General features: G+C 57.6%; 2 protein-coding genes across 2 annotated transcripts; one reads left to right on the top strand and one right to left on the bottom strand.

Moving 5' to 3' along the window:
• Positions 1–4112: 4112 nt before the first annotated feature.
• Positions 4113–5544, top strand: NHP2 (NHP2 ribonucleoprotein). The gene is made up of 4 exons (XM_054388920.1): positions 4113–4263; positions 4353–4422; positions 4498–4603; positions 5299–5544. The coding sequence occupies exons 1-4, from the start codon at positions 4113–4115 to the stop codon at positions 5422–5424; spliced, it is 453 nt and encodes a 150-aa protein (XP_054244895.1). The 3' UTR covers positions 5425–5544.
• Positions 5545–6912: 1368 nt separating this feature from the next.
• N4BP3 (NEDD4 binding protein 3) lies at positions 6913–9564 on the bottom strand. Its single transcript, XM_054389130.1, has 4 exons — positions 9141–9564; positions 8341–8895; positions 7881–8138; positions 6913–7641 (listed from the first exon to the last, which is right to left on the bottom strand). The coding sequence occupies exons 1-4, from the start codon at positions 9546–9548 to the stop codon at positions 7069–7071; spliced, it is 1794 nt and encodes a 597-aa protein (XP_054245105.1). The 5' UTR covers positions 9549–9564; the 3' UTR covers positions 6913–7068.
• Between the last annotated feature and the right edge of the window lie 5708 nt (positions 9565–15272).

The following is a 15272-nucleotide window of genomic DNA, read 5'->3' as shown; positions in this document are numbered from 1 at the left end:
ATTTAGAAACTGGAGACAGAAATAACTTCCAGGGTTCTCACATTTCACCTGTGCAGCCAGGATGGTTGGTGTTATTCCCAGCAGTTCCCTTGGTCATTGTTTCTCCCGGCAGTTTCCTTGCAGTTCTCCCAATGTTAAAAGGCAAAAATAGCACAGTGTCCACTTTCTTCCTGGGGAGACTGCTCCAGGCTTCAGATCTGTTGAAGATTCTCAGGTGCCCCTGCACACAATCCCACTTCTGGACTCCAAAAAGCCTCTCACCCTGCACCTCTCACTCTACATTTTTTTTGGCAAGCACTACAACAGCATCACCACTCTCCATCCTGGCTCAGTCTGTCATATTCACATGGGAGTTTGTGAGGAAACAGCCTTGTTGCACTCCGTGGGATCCTGTTATCTTTGTCTTGAACTTTAACAAGCCTGATGCAGTCTTACCTCAGCTCCTGACTGCCTTCTCTACATCCATTACTCCTCCCAGAAAAGCAGACAGAGACAACACTGGGCACCAGTCAGCTCTACAGTGTTTGCATTAGCCAGAAGTGGTTATGATCCAAGACAGCAGACCCAGCTGTTAGCTAGAGTGCTGGGCAGTACAGTGAAGGTCTAAATAAGGTTAAAAATATCATCCTCCAGAGTAACAGAGAGAGAGAGCTCTGAGCTGAGACTGGGTGCAGTAAGAGGAAATGCTGCAGGCTGTCATGTAGATAAAGGATCCAGGTGATAGGCTGCTATTGTAGCCATATCTCCTCTTTCCTCTCTGTTCTTCAGGACAAGACTCGAGAGGCACCTGGAGGAGAACCTTTAGGTGAGCTGCATCCACAGGAGATGAGTATTCAGGCACAGGAGGAAGATGATAGTGATAGCACTTCTGCAGCCCTCACACTGGACTCCACAAGTCCTGTCGACATGCAGCAGTAAGTAGTTTGCTCTGCTCTCTCACAGATACAGAACAGAGTTGTTCCCCTTGTCTCACATAACAACAAATGTATGGCACAGATCATCTCCAGGAAGGTGAGACAGCTGAGGAGAACAGGTGGGAAGGAGGTAACTTGTGCTGTCTTTGTGGATCTGCCAGCATTTCTGGGCATTTATCCTAAGATGAAGGGAGAAGAGTAAAGATTACATAAGAGATTAAATGGAATGTACATATTTCCTCAAGGAAGCTAGGCCTGATTTGAGCTGGGCATCATGTTTTGTAAGGCAATGTCCAGTCCACCTCCTAAGAGAGGCATTGCCAGCCTCTTTAGGCGGGTGAAGGCATGTCAGCCAGATGCAGGCACTGCCACATGTGATCACCTGGGCTGCCTTTAAAAGCAAAACTGTGGAATTTTGGGATGAGAAAGTGAATAAAAACCACCTCAAATCTTCAGTGTAGCATGAGCTTTTCTGTCCAACTTTATCCTGCCCTTTAGAGCTGTTCAGCTCTTGCTTCTACCTATTGCCCTGTATCTTTCTGCATCCTGGATGTTTAGTTGTACATTCAGAAGCAGAACGCTTTCACCCTGAGAGGCTTTGCCTAACTACAGCAAAGGATCTCTGCATTTCATCCACCTGGATGTGGTGGGTGCCAGCAGAATTGCCACCTCTTAATCTCAAGTGTGATGATGCAGCAACATATTCCCTCCACAGGATGCAGCTGAGCTGGGATAACCCACTGCAGCATTTTGTTTTCAAAAGAACTCTCCTGTCCACCTGGAAGGTGATAGCCAGTCACAGGTACGTGGAGGCAAAGGGTTGGATTGACCTGGTTCCTGTACACATTGCCCTGAGTTCCAGCTCCTCTGTCATCAGGCTTTGTCCTCCCCTCCACAACAGCTACCACAGGTTGGCTTATCTCTCCATGGCTTTATTTCTGGCTGTCCTCACATCTAAAACAGCTGCGTACTGCAAAGCTGGAGAGAAGAAACACTGCATATTTATTTCTTCTGCTCAGTGTGGCAGAGACCAAATGTTGCTTCCTACACAGCTGGCACAGCCAGCTTCAGTGAGGGGCTCAAGCCTTCTCCCATGCCAAGTTGTGCCAGCCACTGAATACTGGCCATTTCTAACCAGCTCTGGCCCTTACAGCAAGTGGGGAATGGCAGGCACTGGTCTGTGTTGTGATGTGGCCTTTGCTGAGGGGGTGGACAGAGGTCATTCTTTGTGCTTGTCCCCCTAGATGCAGTGGCCCATTCCTGAAGGCAGTGTCAGAGAAACAAGCCCCTGGATACAGGGATGTGGTGAAGAGGTGAGTTTATGGAGGAAGTGCTTGCTAGTTGATTTCTTTTTTGTTTTTTTTTTTTCTGTCTTCTCTGGTTTCCAGAGGGCCAGTGGAACAGTTTCCTTCCTTCTTTTATTGCGGATGATTAGAACCTGGAAGCTTGCACTGGCTGTAGAGATGATGGAATTGTGCCTGCCCTTTGCTTACTCCAGGCTCACAGGATTCAGCTTCTGCAGCTCAGCAGTCTCTTCTCCCCATGCTGGAAGTGTGCAACTCAGTCACATCATCCACCTCTCCTCATCCACCACTTGCTTCCCAGATGTTTTGTTCTCAGCAGAAAAGTGGGTCATAAGAATATTTCCCAGAGAGATTGAGGGCATTTTTTTCAGAGCTGAATCATATTCTATTCTGGTCACAGCTGTCGTCTCTGCAGCCATTCATTTTCTCATTCTGTCAAAATAAAGGAAGTAATATTTATTCTCCATCATGTTCTCCTTATCAGCATGCTATTTTTGCTAGTGGTACCATTCAGTTTTAAGGGGTTTTAATAGACACCTGTTTTAGTAACTTTTCTTTCTCTGCTAAGACCTGGACTGGCTTCATGGAGACTAATTACTAGAATTGCTCTGCTTGCCTTCTCTGGAGCTTAACATTTAGAGGTGACTGCTAATGACCTGCCAAGTTGATTGGCCAGCAAGTGTTGCATTGGCTAAATTTACTTCACTTACTTAGAAGAAAAACATTTCTCACTCCTCCTCTTAGTCCTGAGCAATAAAACTGATTGAAAATAGCTCTGCTTTCAGGGCCATACTGAAGAGAATAAGAATACCTGGCCTTGGGTTGCAATTTAATTTTCCTTCTGTCTTTTGTAGACCTATGGATTTAACCAGCATAAAGAGAAGACTGTCAAAGGGACACATTCAGTCCATGGTCCAGTTCCAGCGTGACCTCATGCTCGTGTTCCAGAACGCTGTGATGTACAACAGCTTCAACCACCATGTGCACCGCATGGCCATGGAGATGCAGCGAGAGGTCTTGGAGCAGCTGCAGATGTTGTCTGAAGCCCTCCTGTGCCCAAGGGATAGGCTGTGGTGGGAGAGGAGGTAACAAGCCATGTCTGAGGCCTCTTTTTTTTGGAGCGGTGTTGTCTCCTTGCCTCAGGAGGTCTGCTGGGGCTCAGGGGATGTGCTGACATTGCAGCTGTGATCTTCAGCAGACCTAGTTATCCCACAGCCACACCTGCCAGCTTGATGGAATAAGGAACAAAGAGGTTTCCAAAAGGGACACTACATGGGAAACCTCTTTTCTTCCCTGGGAAAAGGAGCACCACAGTTCTGCAGTAAGAAAAGATTCTCTGGGGGGAAAAAAACAAAACAAAACAAAAAAAATCACTGGGGTGAATCGGGGCCTAGCCCTGTGAAGGTGGCTGGCTGTACACCCAGTGTGGTGCAGGAGAGCTCTGCTGTTTGTTCTTTCTCTGTATGTTTGCAATGTTGGTATCTTCAGGTTCGCGTTTGGTTGAGCGTTACCCCCCACCCCTCGTGTCGGCAGCACAGCCCTGCGGTGCTCCGGTCTGCACTTGTAGACTGCACCCCAGTAAAGGACCGTGTTGAAAGTCTGTCTCCGCGTGTTTGACACCCCGGCCCAGGGGTAGAGCGGCAGCGGGGAGGGGAGACTCGGGGCGGGAGGGAGCCCCAGGGTCATCGGAGACCCGGCTGAACGTGGGCAGCAGAATGCCACGGGCCCGCAGGGACTGAAGCGGAAAAGTTTCGCTCGCCATTGGCCGGTCTGGTGGGCGGGTAATGCCAAAGAGCATTGCTGATTGGCTGGCGCAGATCTTCCAGCTGTCCATCTGGTCTCCCGGGCCGCGTGTGCCCTGGAAGTGGAAGCGGCGGCGTGGGGCGGTGTGGCGATGGCGCGGGAGAAGGAGCTAGAGCCAGCGGCTGATGCGGAGGGAACTCCCGAGCGCTCCTACCGGGAGCAGCTCGACTATTTGAACCCCATCGCTCAGCCGCTCGCCTCCCGCAAACTGACGCGCAAGCTCTACAAGTGCATCAGGAAAGGTCTGGCTAGCACCGAGGGCGGGGCTTGGTGGGGCCCGGCGGGACCGGGCCGTGGCGGCGCAGCCCCTGACAGTGTGCTTCTCTTGCAGCGGCCAAGCACAAACAGATCCGCCGCGGCGTGAAGGAGGTCCAGAAGTTCATCAACAAGGGCGAGAAGGGGTAAGCGCTGCCCTGGCTTTGCTCACCCGCCACGGTACAGCCAGTGCGGCTGCTGACACGGGCGTTCCTCTGCAGGGTCATAGTGCTGGCCGGCGATACGCAGCCTATCGATGTATACTGCCACATTCCTATCATGTGCGAGGACAGGAGCATCCCCTATGCATACGTGCCTTCCAAATCGGTAAGGGGCTGGGGCTGTGCAGCCAGGAGGAAGTAGGCATGACAAAAGGGAACACAGTGGCCAGCACCCGGACTGAGCCATCACAGAAGTGATCCGAAGAAAGTGCCAATCTGGTGCCTAAATAAAAGCACCCGGTGCTTGTTCATGACTAGGGGATTAGAGGAACACATGTCCATGGCACAGATGCAGCAGAGTTGCACTGTGGGATTACAGAACCACTTGTCCTAGACCCTGCAGCAGCTGGGGACTGGTACAGAGCCAGGATGCATTTTCTCCCCGTTAGTTGTGAGCTGGGACCTGGCTGCTTGCAGAAATGAGATGCTGGCCACGGTGTGGTTTTGGGGTGGGACGTCCTCCCCTTTGGAACCCGTGAGGTGGAGTTTGGTGTCTTCTGGGCTTCACCCCAGTGCAGGCAGCTCTGCAGTCCCTGGCTTGGCTCCCAACCCAGGGGAAGGAGTATGGTATGTGAGGCAGGTGCCAGCCCTTGTGCCAGAGCAGTGCTGTGCTTCTGGAATTGAGCAGGGAAAACGCTTCTTAAACCCAAGCACGAGGGATTTGGCTTAAGGGGCTGGCAGAGACAACTTCCCTGTGTTTGATCATGAGTGTGAAGTGTGTTGGCCACATGCCTGAGGGGATCCTCTGAGGGGGACATAGCATTCCCCAACCTCCTCCACAGTCTTGCTCTGTTCCTGCAGGACCTGGGAGCTGCAGCTGGCTCGAAGCGCCCAACATGCGTTATCATGATCAAGCCCCATGAGGAGTACCAGGAGACCTATGATGAGTGCTTGGAGGAGGTAGCGACCCTGCCCCTGCCGCTGTGAGGAGCTGAGGACAGACAGGGGCTTGCGGGCAAGGGCGGACCCCTGCTCTCCTATTTGTGAGGACACTGCCGAGGGTACAGACTGGGGGTTGATGAACACTGTGGGGCTGAATAAAGGTGTTTGTGGGGTTTGTAGCTTGTGGTTCCGGCACTCCGTACTGCGGAGCTGGTGTCCGGTGGGCAAGCCGTGCATGGAATCCCCCCGCGCCGCCAGGGGGCTGTCGCGCTCCCGAGAGAGGGTTGGGTGTATGTCAAGGCGTCATGGATCCAGGGAAAACCATGCCGCGACGGAAGAGAGGTGCGCTGGTTCGTCGTCGCAGTGGTCTCCTGAACGGGTTAAATCATTTCGGCGGAGGTGGGGGGGGAATGAAGCTTGCCCCGGGGGCAGCGCTCGAGCAGCTCGCCCCCGCGGGGCCCGGCCGGTCGCACAGGTCCCGGCCCTGTTGTGACTCATCTTGCTACAATTCCCCAACTGGTTGTACCGCCAGCACCGGGCCGCCTCCCGCCCTGAAGCGGTGGCTCCTCGGCAGCCTAGGCGGGCGCCGGGGCCGGGAGGCCAGTGGGAGGTGGCGCTGGGCCCAGGTCAGCCCGCACACCCCTTGTGTGTCTGAGCAGTGGTACCCACCGTCGCGCTGGAGGAAAGCAAAGGCAGAGACCACAAGAGGAAATTCGAGTTTATTGCAGGAAAGTCAGAGGAGAGCTGGGTCAGGCCCAACCTTCACAGAACTCCACTGTTACAGGCACAGAGCATGGTTCCTTCCAGTGCTTCTTGATTTAGTCTCCCCAGCAATGGCCCAGCCCTTCAGGTATCCCTCACCCACCCAGGGAAGGGCGATGTGGGGCTACCCCAGCCTCTTCCCTATCTTGGGGAACATCCCAGCTCCCAGCCCGCATGCCCCAGTCCTCTTTCCCCTCCCCAAAGGTCTCCCAGTGCATCAGGGCACCAGGTTCTCATCCCTTTGTGCATGTGGCACTCACTTGTGAAGTTCATGGGTTCTGTGCTGGGAAGCTGCATTAACCACCCTCCATTGCAGAACAGCCCTTAATGCTAGTGACATGGAAGGCCCCAGTAGGTTCTGGGACAGCTGCTTCTACTTCCCATCAGTACCACCACTTACCAGGCTTTCCTCCTTTACTTTCGCAGCAGCACCAACACTGACCAGTGCAGGCCCAGGGCACCACCACCTCCCCGTTCTATTATCCTACTGCCAGGGCAACTGCTGTGAGCAGCAGCTGGAACCCCCACAGCAAGGGAGCAGGGTTGGGGATAGGGCTTAGGCCTCTCCTTACAGAACATTAAGTTACAGGGTTGTAGGAAACAGAGGTGGCAGAGCAGGAGGGACAGGGAATATCTCACAGGGCGCTTGGTTTCTGCTCACATAGCAGAAGGAATCACAGGGCAAACGCTCCTGGAGTCAGAGCACGGGGCACATGCAAGACCCCCACCCTGGCACAGATGACCCCCCCCTTCTCTAGAGGTACCCCCAGAAAGGCCTGAAGCACTGCAAGAATGAAAAGATCTCTTGTCACAATCAGTCCTACTCAGGGCAGCGCCAAGTGGCCAATTCTTGTACAGACCCTGAGATCATCCTGTTGCAGCAGCAAGAGACCTTCCCCCTTCACAGTCCTGCTGGCATCCCACCACTCAGATCTTTGAGGATTCCACCCGCTCAATCCATGGCGAGTCGGCCCCAACCTCCCTGGGCTCTGACCGCAGCTGCCGCAGCTCCCGCTCCAGAGCCTGGCTCCGGTGGTACATCTCCATGTAGCTGGCCTGCAGCTCCCGCTGGTACCGCAGTACCTTCTCCTTCTCCTCTTGCCAGGTTTTTCTCTCCAACTCAAAGTTCACCGCCTGCAGCTGGCCCTGGCGCCGCTCCCGCAGCAGCTCTGCCCACAGCCACTCCACCTGCCGCTCCAGGGGCTCCGCTGTGTCGCTGTGAAGACCCCGGCACTTGGAGTCATCAGTTTCGCAGCCAGGGAAGTCCTGGCATGCTGGCATAGGGTCATCGCTCAGCGGCAGTGAGGTGCCAGGTTCTGGGGGACTCTGGAAGGAGTCTGCTAGTTGTGCCAGCTGGGTATCCCTGGCCTGGACCTCTGCCTTGGCCTCCCGCAGCTGTGTCTTCAGGCTGAAGATTTCACCCAGCTTCTGAGCCATCTCCTCCTGGGTGTCCCGCAGCTGCTGCTTCAGCAGGGAAATCTCTGCTGCCTTCTGACACACCTGCAGGGCATGGGTGAGTGGTGAGGAAGGGCTAGAGGAGCAAGATCCCAGGCGTTGTAGCACCCCAGGTTGTCACCAGAGCATCCCTGGGAGATGAAGAGCTCACCTGGGTGAGCACCTGGCTCACCCCCACCCCGACATCCTGTAGCCACAAGTGACACAAGAGCAGGGAACCACTGCCCCCATCTTGGCTGCAGAGCCAGGAAAGTAGCAACAGGGAGGAAAGGAAGAGAACGCACCTCCCACTTGGTTTCCTCCATTTTGGGGCTGACACTCTCGCCCTGGGACTGCCGGAGCTTGGACTCCTCACACTGGCACTGCTGCATGCTCAGCTCCTCCTGCAGCCGCTTCTTCTCCTGTTGTGCCTTGTAGAGCTGCAGCTGCAGTGCCCTCTGCCCACGCTGTGCCTGCTGTGTCACCTGTTGCAGCCGAGCCATGTACATCTGCTTCAGATCCTCCAGCTCATCCAGCCACAGCCGCTGCTTGTCCTCAAACACCTGCTAGCACAGGTGGACACGGATGAGGGTCTGTGACCTGCCCCTATGCAGGACAGCCCCAGAGAGGAATCCCAGTTGGGTCTTCCGACACTTGGACATTCCCAGCCTAACACCCAGCTCCTTCAACTGATCCTTACACCAAGGCATCACTGCCTTACACCCCCGCCCAGGGCACTAGCACAGCCCCAGCCCCACAGCTCACCTGTGTGAAAGGGTCTTCAGTTTCACTAAGGCTCCTCTTGAGCTGCCGCAGCTCTCCTCCTGTCTCCTGCAGCCGATCCTCCAGCTGCTTCACCGCATCCTCCAGTGAATAGGTGAACTCATAGGGTGGTGGAGGCTCTCCAGGGCTCTGCAGCCGGCTCAGTGTGGCCATGCTTTTGCAGGACAGGGGCACTTTCTCGGGGGCCAGGGGGTCCCTGGGGCTCCGGGAAACCCTGTCCAAGGAGCCCCCAATATGGTTGATGTGGCCCATGGAAGCACTGAACTGGCTCTGGGCAGGCTTGAGGCGGGAACCATAGGAGGGGAAGCTCTGGATGGAATTGTGGCTGGAGTCAGAGGCCTCATCAAGGCTGATGGCATGGAGCAGATGGGTGCGGAGTGGGCCATGCTGCGAGGCTGCCGTGCTGCTCTGTGACAGCAGCGTGTGCAGACTCCCGTTGCTCTTGGACAGCTTCTGCCCTTTGGACGAGGACAGGCCCTGCATGGAGACTAGCCCCTTCCCAGCTACCGCCTTGAACGCCGAGGGCCTGATACGGCACTGAAAAACAAGAGGGAGGTCAGGATGAGCTCAGTAGCCCTCACCACCACACACAGGTGCCAGGAGCCAGGGAGAACCCACTCACTCACAGCCCCATATCCACAGGCATCCTCAAATCCCCACATCCCATCCAAAAAGAGGGAAAAGGGGAAAAGCGGGGGGAAAGGGAGGGCACCCTGCCCCAGTCCCATCCTCTTGTAAAGCAGGATGTATTTCTGGCATGGCACCTAGAGCCACAGCCTCACCTTGTCAAAGCGGCCCCTCTCAGGCAGGGAGCTCTTGCTGAAGTCAGCCCCACGGTGATGGTCACGGGAGCAGCGCTCAGGGGACCGGTTCTCACGGTCGCTCTCATAATCCCGCTTGTAGCAGGCACCTGATGCCTGGTGTTTCCGCTCCGTCCGCACCTCCTTCTTGGCCCCGTGCAGGTAGCCGAAGAGCTCCCGCTGGCTCGGCCCCTTCCGCAGCAAGCCGTCGGGCTGTCGAAACCCCCGTGAGCCCCCTAGCTGGGCCCGCAGCTCCATGGGGGACAGATCCTGCTTCTCCACCAGGCTGCCCACACTGCCCATGCTGCTGACAACAGGCTCTGAGGAGAGGTAGGTACTGAGGACACGGGTGTCAGGCTCACAGGTCACAGGACCCTGTGCTGCTGCCATGGAGAATTAGAGAAAAGCCCGGTACCAGCACTGCTGAAGGAGAGACAAAATCAGCAACACTAGACAGCCAAGATTCCAAGCTTCCCCGCACCCCCTTTCCCAGCTGGCCCCAAGGACCTACAGGGCTCCTGGTTCCGAGAGGAACCCGCCAAGTCCTGGGTAGCTCCCTGAAGACCCAAGAGCCAAGTGAGCAGGGTGCTGCCATGCAACACGCACTGGGCAAACCACAGCGAGGCAGGGGCTCCCTGCTGCTGCCCCTGCCACAGCAGAGCGCTTCCCTCCCACACCCAGCCCCACCTCCCGCCTGCGGCCCAGGCTGCCACCGAAACAGGCACCTGCCGCCCAGCCAGGCGGGCGAGTTCAGGAGCCGGCAGCACCTGCCTGGGCCTGACGCCAGCCCTGGCCCAGCAGCTCCAAGCCACCCTGCTGGGAATCCATGTCCTGGACACCCTCTGGAAACCTCCTCAGAAAGACCCTGGGGATGCCCAGTCCCTGGGTGCACAGGGGACAGGCAACTCTCCTGCCCCTCAGGGCATCTTCCCATACAGCACAGGCCCCCACACCACGCAGGACAAGTTTCCAAGCTCTTCCTATGGCCCTGTTCCACCTGCAGGCACTCCCACCCCAACACCAGGCAGGGACAAGGCAGCCACAGACCAGATGAGTGTGTGCGTGCAGGGGACCCCGTGGCCGGACATGGCAGGAAGGGGCAGGATGCAGCCAGGACAATGCAGCTTCCTGTGCAGGTGGCCAGGGGAGTGAGGACATCTTTGACCTCAGCTCCAGCTCCCAGGAAAGGGACAATGGCCGTCGCAGCTGGATATAGCAAGCATGGCAGGGGCCAGCCAGAGCCCCCACCATGGCTCCCAGCCTTGCTGAGTGCTCATGGGCCTGGTTACACCCAGGAAGCTGCCCTGGTTCTCAGTTCCACGCACCAGGTAAACAAACACCCCGCTTTTAATTGCTGCCACGCACAAACCTGTCTGACAGCTCCTGCCCTGCACTGTCACCTCCCCCGGTAAGCCCAGCACCTGCTCCAGGCCCATCAGCACTCCATGAAGCACAGAAGAGATGGGCCCTCTGGGAGGGTCCGAGCTGCCTGTGGTGCCACCAGATATGCACAGGTCTGGGGGACATGGATGTCCCTGCGGTGGGGAGCTCACAACATCCAACCTCTGGCACTGGGGCATCCACCGAGACCTGCAGCGGCTCCTCCCGACAGAGTCGACCGAGGAAGTAGGTCAGGTTGTGGGAGGTTTGGGAAGCGCCGGGGGAACTCGAAGGTGTCCTGCCTGCGGCAGCAAGGGTGGCACCCCCTAGGGCGGCAAAACACCGGTCCGGCCAGCCTGGCTCCTTCCCGGGGTGGCGGACAAGAACTGGTCCCAGCCCCAGCCGTGCCCCCGTCGAGCCCTGCCTGGCCAGGATACAGCCACAACCCCTTCCCCATCTCCTCCGAGCTTTCCATTCTTCCTCCGCTCCCGCGTCCCCGCAGCCCCCCCTGCGCCTCCATGCATTCCCCACCGAGGCCGGCCGGAATTTCCGGCACGGAGGAGGCGGAGGGGGAGGTCGGTCCCCGGGGCCGGGCCCGCGGTCGGTGGAGCGTGCTGAAGCCGAGGACAAAGCACCGCACGGCGGAGAGCACCGGGGGAGGGGCGCATTAGGACTCCCAGGGGTCCACATCAGAGCGCACCGAGAGGTGGCCCGGGGCTCCCCGACGGGCGCACCGGGAGGCGCAAGGGGAGGCAGCCCGGAGCTCCCCGACGGGCGCGGCGCAGCGCACCGTGGGATGACGCAGAAGGGCTCCCCGGGGGGCCTACCTGAGCTCTCCGGAAGGCGCACGGAAGCTCAGCGCAGGGCGTACCGAGAAGCGCACTGAGGTTACCTGGGAGGCGCACCGGGCCCGTACTCACCATGCCGGCAGCGCTGCGATCCCGCTCAGCTCCCTTCCCCGCTCCTTCCCTCGCCGTGTTTGAACGCGCCCCTCGGTCGCGACCGCGCGGGCAGCGGGCGGAGCCGGCACCGGCAAATCGCGGCGCGGAGGCGGGCGGCGGCGGCACGGCGGGGAGGGGAAGGGCGGGAGGAGGAGGAGGAGGAACAGAGGCGGTCTGGTCATGCCCACCGGCGGGGCGGGGCAGTGCCCAGGGCGGCCGGGCAGGCTGGCTGGGTGGCTGTGCGGGCTGCGCCGGGTACCCCTTGTGCAAACCGCCAGATGCAGGAGATTCCCCCGCTACAAACCTCTCAGCTACGGCCCCAGTACAGGCAGCAGCGGCTCCAGCCGCCGGCCGGGTGCGGGTCAGAGCAGCGGGCGCGGCTGGGCCGCCGGGGCAGGGGAGAAGCATTTTGTTCATCATCTTCGTCGGCTGCGCCAACCCCCTGCAGAGGGGGGAGGGGGTTTGTGCTCTGTGGGACGTTTGTCTGCACCCTACTCTCCAGAACTACTCCGTTTTTCCACCCACTGCAGAACCTGTGGGTGGGCAGGAAGGGATGGAGTGACCTGTGTTCACAACTCACTCCATGGGCCATGGCAGAGATAATCTCCGTGGGGCTACCACCTTCCAGCGAAACAACAGGCTTCATCCCCGTGAATCGGCTCTGCCACGTCTTGGCCTGGAGCCGGTTTTGGTACTTGCCACACCTGAAGCACGCCAGGTGCAGGGAGCAGGTCACTGAGTGTCCTGGCCTCCACAGATTGCAGGACACCTGTGGCAGCCCTGCTCCATCCCCATGGCAGCCTTTGCCCAGTGCCCATCTCTCCCTGGGGCGGGATCGCACCTGCACCATCTCCAGACAGAGCTTCGGGATGCGTGCATCCGGCTTGCTCACACAACAGGGCCCCACTTGCTGCCAGATCCCCCACCATACACCAAAGTCCTCAAGCTGTGCTGCCAGTGCTCACCCACACACACACACTGTCCCTGGTCCCTGTTTGCCGGGCTCACATGCTTACATTATCCTCGGTGCAGTGCCAAGGCATGAAACTGCTCCCTGCAGCTCTTTTTCACTGCCAAGCTGCATGCCAGAGTGGCAGCACACGTGGCCTTTGAACAGGGGGGGCCTTTGCAGTGGTACCATTTCTCTTCCTGCTGGCATCCGCAGTGCCCCAGCCCTCTTCCTGGAGCTCAGCTACAAATGAGGCACCCCCAGCAGCCCGTAGGGACAGGTACATGCCCGCAGTGGCAGGCATTATCACTATCCTGCTGGGGCCTCAGTCTGGGCAGGTTTCAGTGACACCAGGATGACTTCAGTGGGTGCTGGTCACAGCCATACCCCTCATGCCCCTCTTCCTCATCTGCCCCATTTCCTGCAGCCACGTCTGCACTACAGGCTGTGCTTCCTTCAGCACATCACTCTGGGATGACATCTCCCATGGGGCCCAAGGGCTTGGCCCTGCCTGGGACTCTCCAGTGGCCAGGGATGCCCCATTCCCTGGGCAGAAATGCTCTTACTTCCAGTTGGCTTTTCTACAGCTCCCTCTCTCCACTCACCTCATCCCCTCAGTCCCCACACACAACACTACATCAATTTCATGTGGCCACCAACAAACTGTTCTGAAAACCATCGAGATGAAAGCAATCTGCCAATAAAAGCCTGCTGATTGCTGTGCCCGTAAGCAGCAGCCCCCGCACAGCCCCACTGACAGCAATTTGTGCCCCAGAAGGGGGGTCACAGAGGAGCTGGGACTCCACAGGCTCTCACAGCCTCCGAGTATCCTGAGCCCCTCCTGAGGGTTGATGAGAATATGGGAGCACTGGGAGGCCTCTAGCTCAGCTCTGCAGGGCTCCCTGCAGGAGCAGGGACAGCAGGCAGGGTGTTACCCATCTGCAGAAAGGCAATGGGGAAAAGCCTCATCGCCTCCCGCTGGGCCCTTGCTAACAACAAAGTGTGTGGGGGAGGAACGGAGCCGAGCGACCTCCGAGTCACATTCAGGGCTATAAAAGGAAGCCGGGTCTCCAGCACAGCACCTCTTCCACAAAAGCAACCGGAGGATGAGGGGGCTGCGAGCGGAGCTGAGAAATAGCTGCCAGGCAGCGGGAGCTAAGCCTTTAGCGCCAAGGGAAGTGGAAGGTGCACATATGCTGTTTCTGCACATCTAAGTCTTCGTGAAACCTGCCTGAAACTGTGTCATCTATTTTGAACAGCATAAATACTTTGATCTGCCTCTGCCAGCCCTGGATGTGGTTCAGGCTCCAGTAAGTGGCTGGCTTACAGGTAGCCAATCCAGAAATCTGTGTGACGGAGAGACAGGAGCAGGGCTGCTGGGCCGTGTCTCAGAACACCTCCTGAGCAGTGCACTGTGTCTAAGCCCATCTGCAATCTTCGTGACAGATACTGGTGCTGCTTTGAGGCCATCGAGCTGGAGAGGCTGTTGAGAGCTCTTGGGCAGCGCATCCCTACATTGCCCTGGGGCAAGGACAGGCTTTGATCTGGGGACAATGACATGCTGGGCCTGCCTGTGCTTTAGATGATGCAAACAAAGCATCATGGCCTGATCCTCACCACCCTGCACTACCACCTCTACCCCTTCCTCAGGAGGCAGCCCCCTTTGCACTGCAAGGCTCCAGATTCCTCACCCAGCTCCAGAGCAGCATGGATAGCGGATGGCACCAGATCTGTCCAGACACCCCCTCCCACTGCCCCTGTGCAGTACACAACCCCCACATTTGGCTCTGATGATTCTGTCTCCCTCATCTCCGTGCTCCTTCAGAGAGATAGCACGTCTCTGGGGCTGCTCATCTTCCCACTACGGCAACAGCTTCTGCCTGGGGACGTCTGCAGGCACCCATCAAAGCCACCATTGCAGGAACTGACAGGCGGGAAACAGGACAGAAGGAGACCAGCAAATGTGGAGGGCCTGGTGCCAGCACTAATGATGAGGCTGAACAGAGGGTTACTGGCTGCTAGGCTGGGTCTACCCAGCTTGAGGAGCCAGCAGCACCCAAAACGTGCCAAGACCCTACATACGGCACCTTCTGTGAGCCAGCCCAAGCACTCTGGAGCAGCACAGCACCATTTCACCCAGCAGCCCAAGAAGGTGGCCAGGCCAGTCTGGTGACAGAGCTCAGCCCTGGAAATGTCTTTGAGATGGACATTTCTGCAGTACCTCAGCATCCTAGAGGTCACAGCACCTGTTTGCTCCCAGCATGAGCAGGCACAGACCACCATGCCCCACAGCTGCTGCTCCTGACTGGGATTTGGGAGCTGGGTCCTGAGCAGGGTGTGCATCTCCCATTGCTCAGCTCTGCACATCCCACTTCCCAGCAAAATGTGCTGGTATGGCTGATTTCTATAAAAAAAACCCGAACTGGCAGACCCCAGTGCCTTTCATGAGCTACGGAGGACATTCTCAGCTTCCCCACCTCCCAAGTCCAGCACTGCAGAGCACCCAGGCACATTGCCAGCAGCCAGAGGAGGACATTCACTCACTTCTCCTCTTTGTGTCTCCTGTCCTAGGGTGCCTTCCCAGCACACAGCATCACTGCTTCTGCTGTCTTCCATGCACTGTTCTTGCTCTGACAGCAGCAAGCCTTAAGTCACTGAAGGGGTCAGACTCCTGGGGACCCAGGGCTTGAAGAGCGCACCTGCTGCTCACCTGCTGCTCACCTGCTCACCAAGGCTGACACAGCCCTTTGTGCAGGCACCTTTCTCACTGACCCAGACAAGTCACATCCACAGAATGGGGCCTGAGCCCACAGCAGAGCGCTCTCAGGCCCTGCCACCAGTGAG

The sequence above is a fragment of the Indicator indicator genome, chromosome 18 (genome assembly GCF_027791375.1).
Source record: "Indicator indicator isolate 239-I01 chromosome 18, UM_Iind_1.1, whole genome shotgun sequence".
NCBI classification, from domain to species: Eukaryota; Metazoa; Chordata; class Aves; order Piciformes; family Indicatoridae; genus Indicator; species Indicator indicator.
Note: the sequence above shows the minus strand (reverse complement) of the source record. Positions and strands in the feature narration are given on the sequence as shown.

Bases quoted from the DNA above. Each gene is read 5' to 3' on its own strand.
- NHP2 (XM_054388920.1), top strand. From the start codon at position 4,113: ATGGCGCGGGAGAAGGAGCTAGAGCCAGCGGCTGATGCGGAGGGAACT. The intron at 4,423-4,497 runs GTAAGCGCTGCC...GTTCCTCTGCAG, and splicing joins ATCAACAAGGGCGAGAAGGG to GGTCATAGTGCTGGCCGGCG. The intron at 4,604-5,298 runs GTAAGGGGCTGG...CTGTTCCTGCAG, and splicing joins CATACGTGCCTTCCAAATCG to GACCTGGGAGCTGCAGCTGG.
- N4BP3 (XM_054389130.1), bottom strand. From the start codon at position 9,548: ATGGCAGCAGCACAGGGTCCTGTGACCTGTGAGCCTGACACCCGTGTC. The intron at 8,896-9,140 runs GTGAGGCTGTGG...CTTGTTTTTCAG, and splicing joins AGAGGGGCCGCTTTGACAAG to TGCCGTATCAGGCCCTCGGC. The intron at 7,642-7,880 runs GTGCGTTCTCTT...CATGCCCTGCAG, and splicing joins TGGAGGAAACCAAGTGGGAG to GTGTGTCAGAAGGCAGCAGA.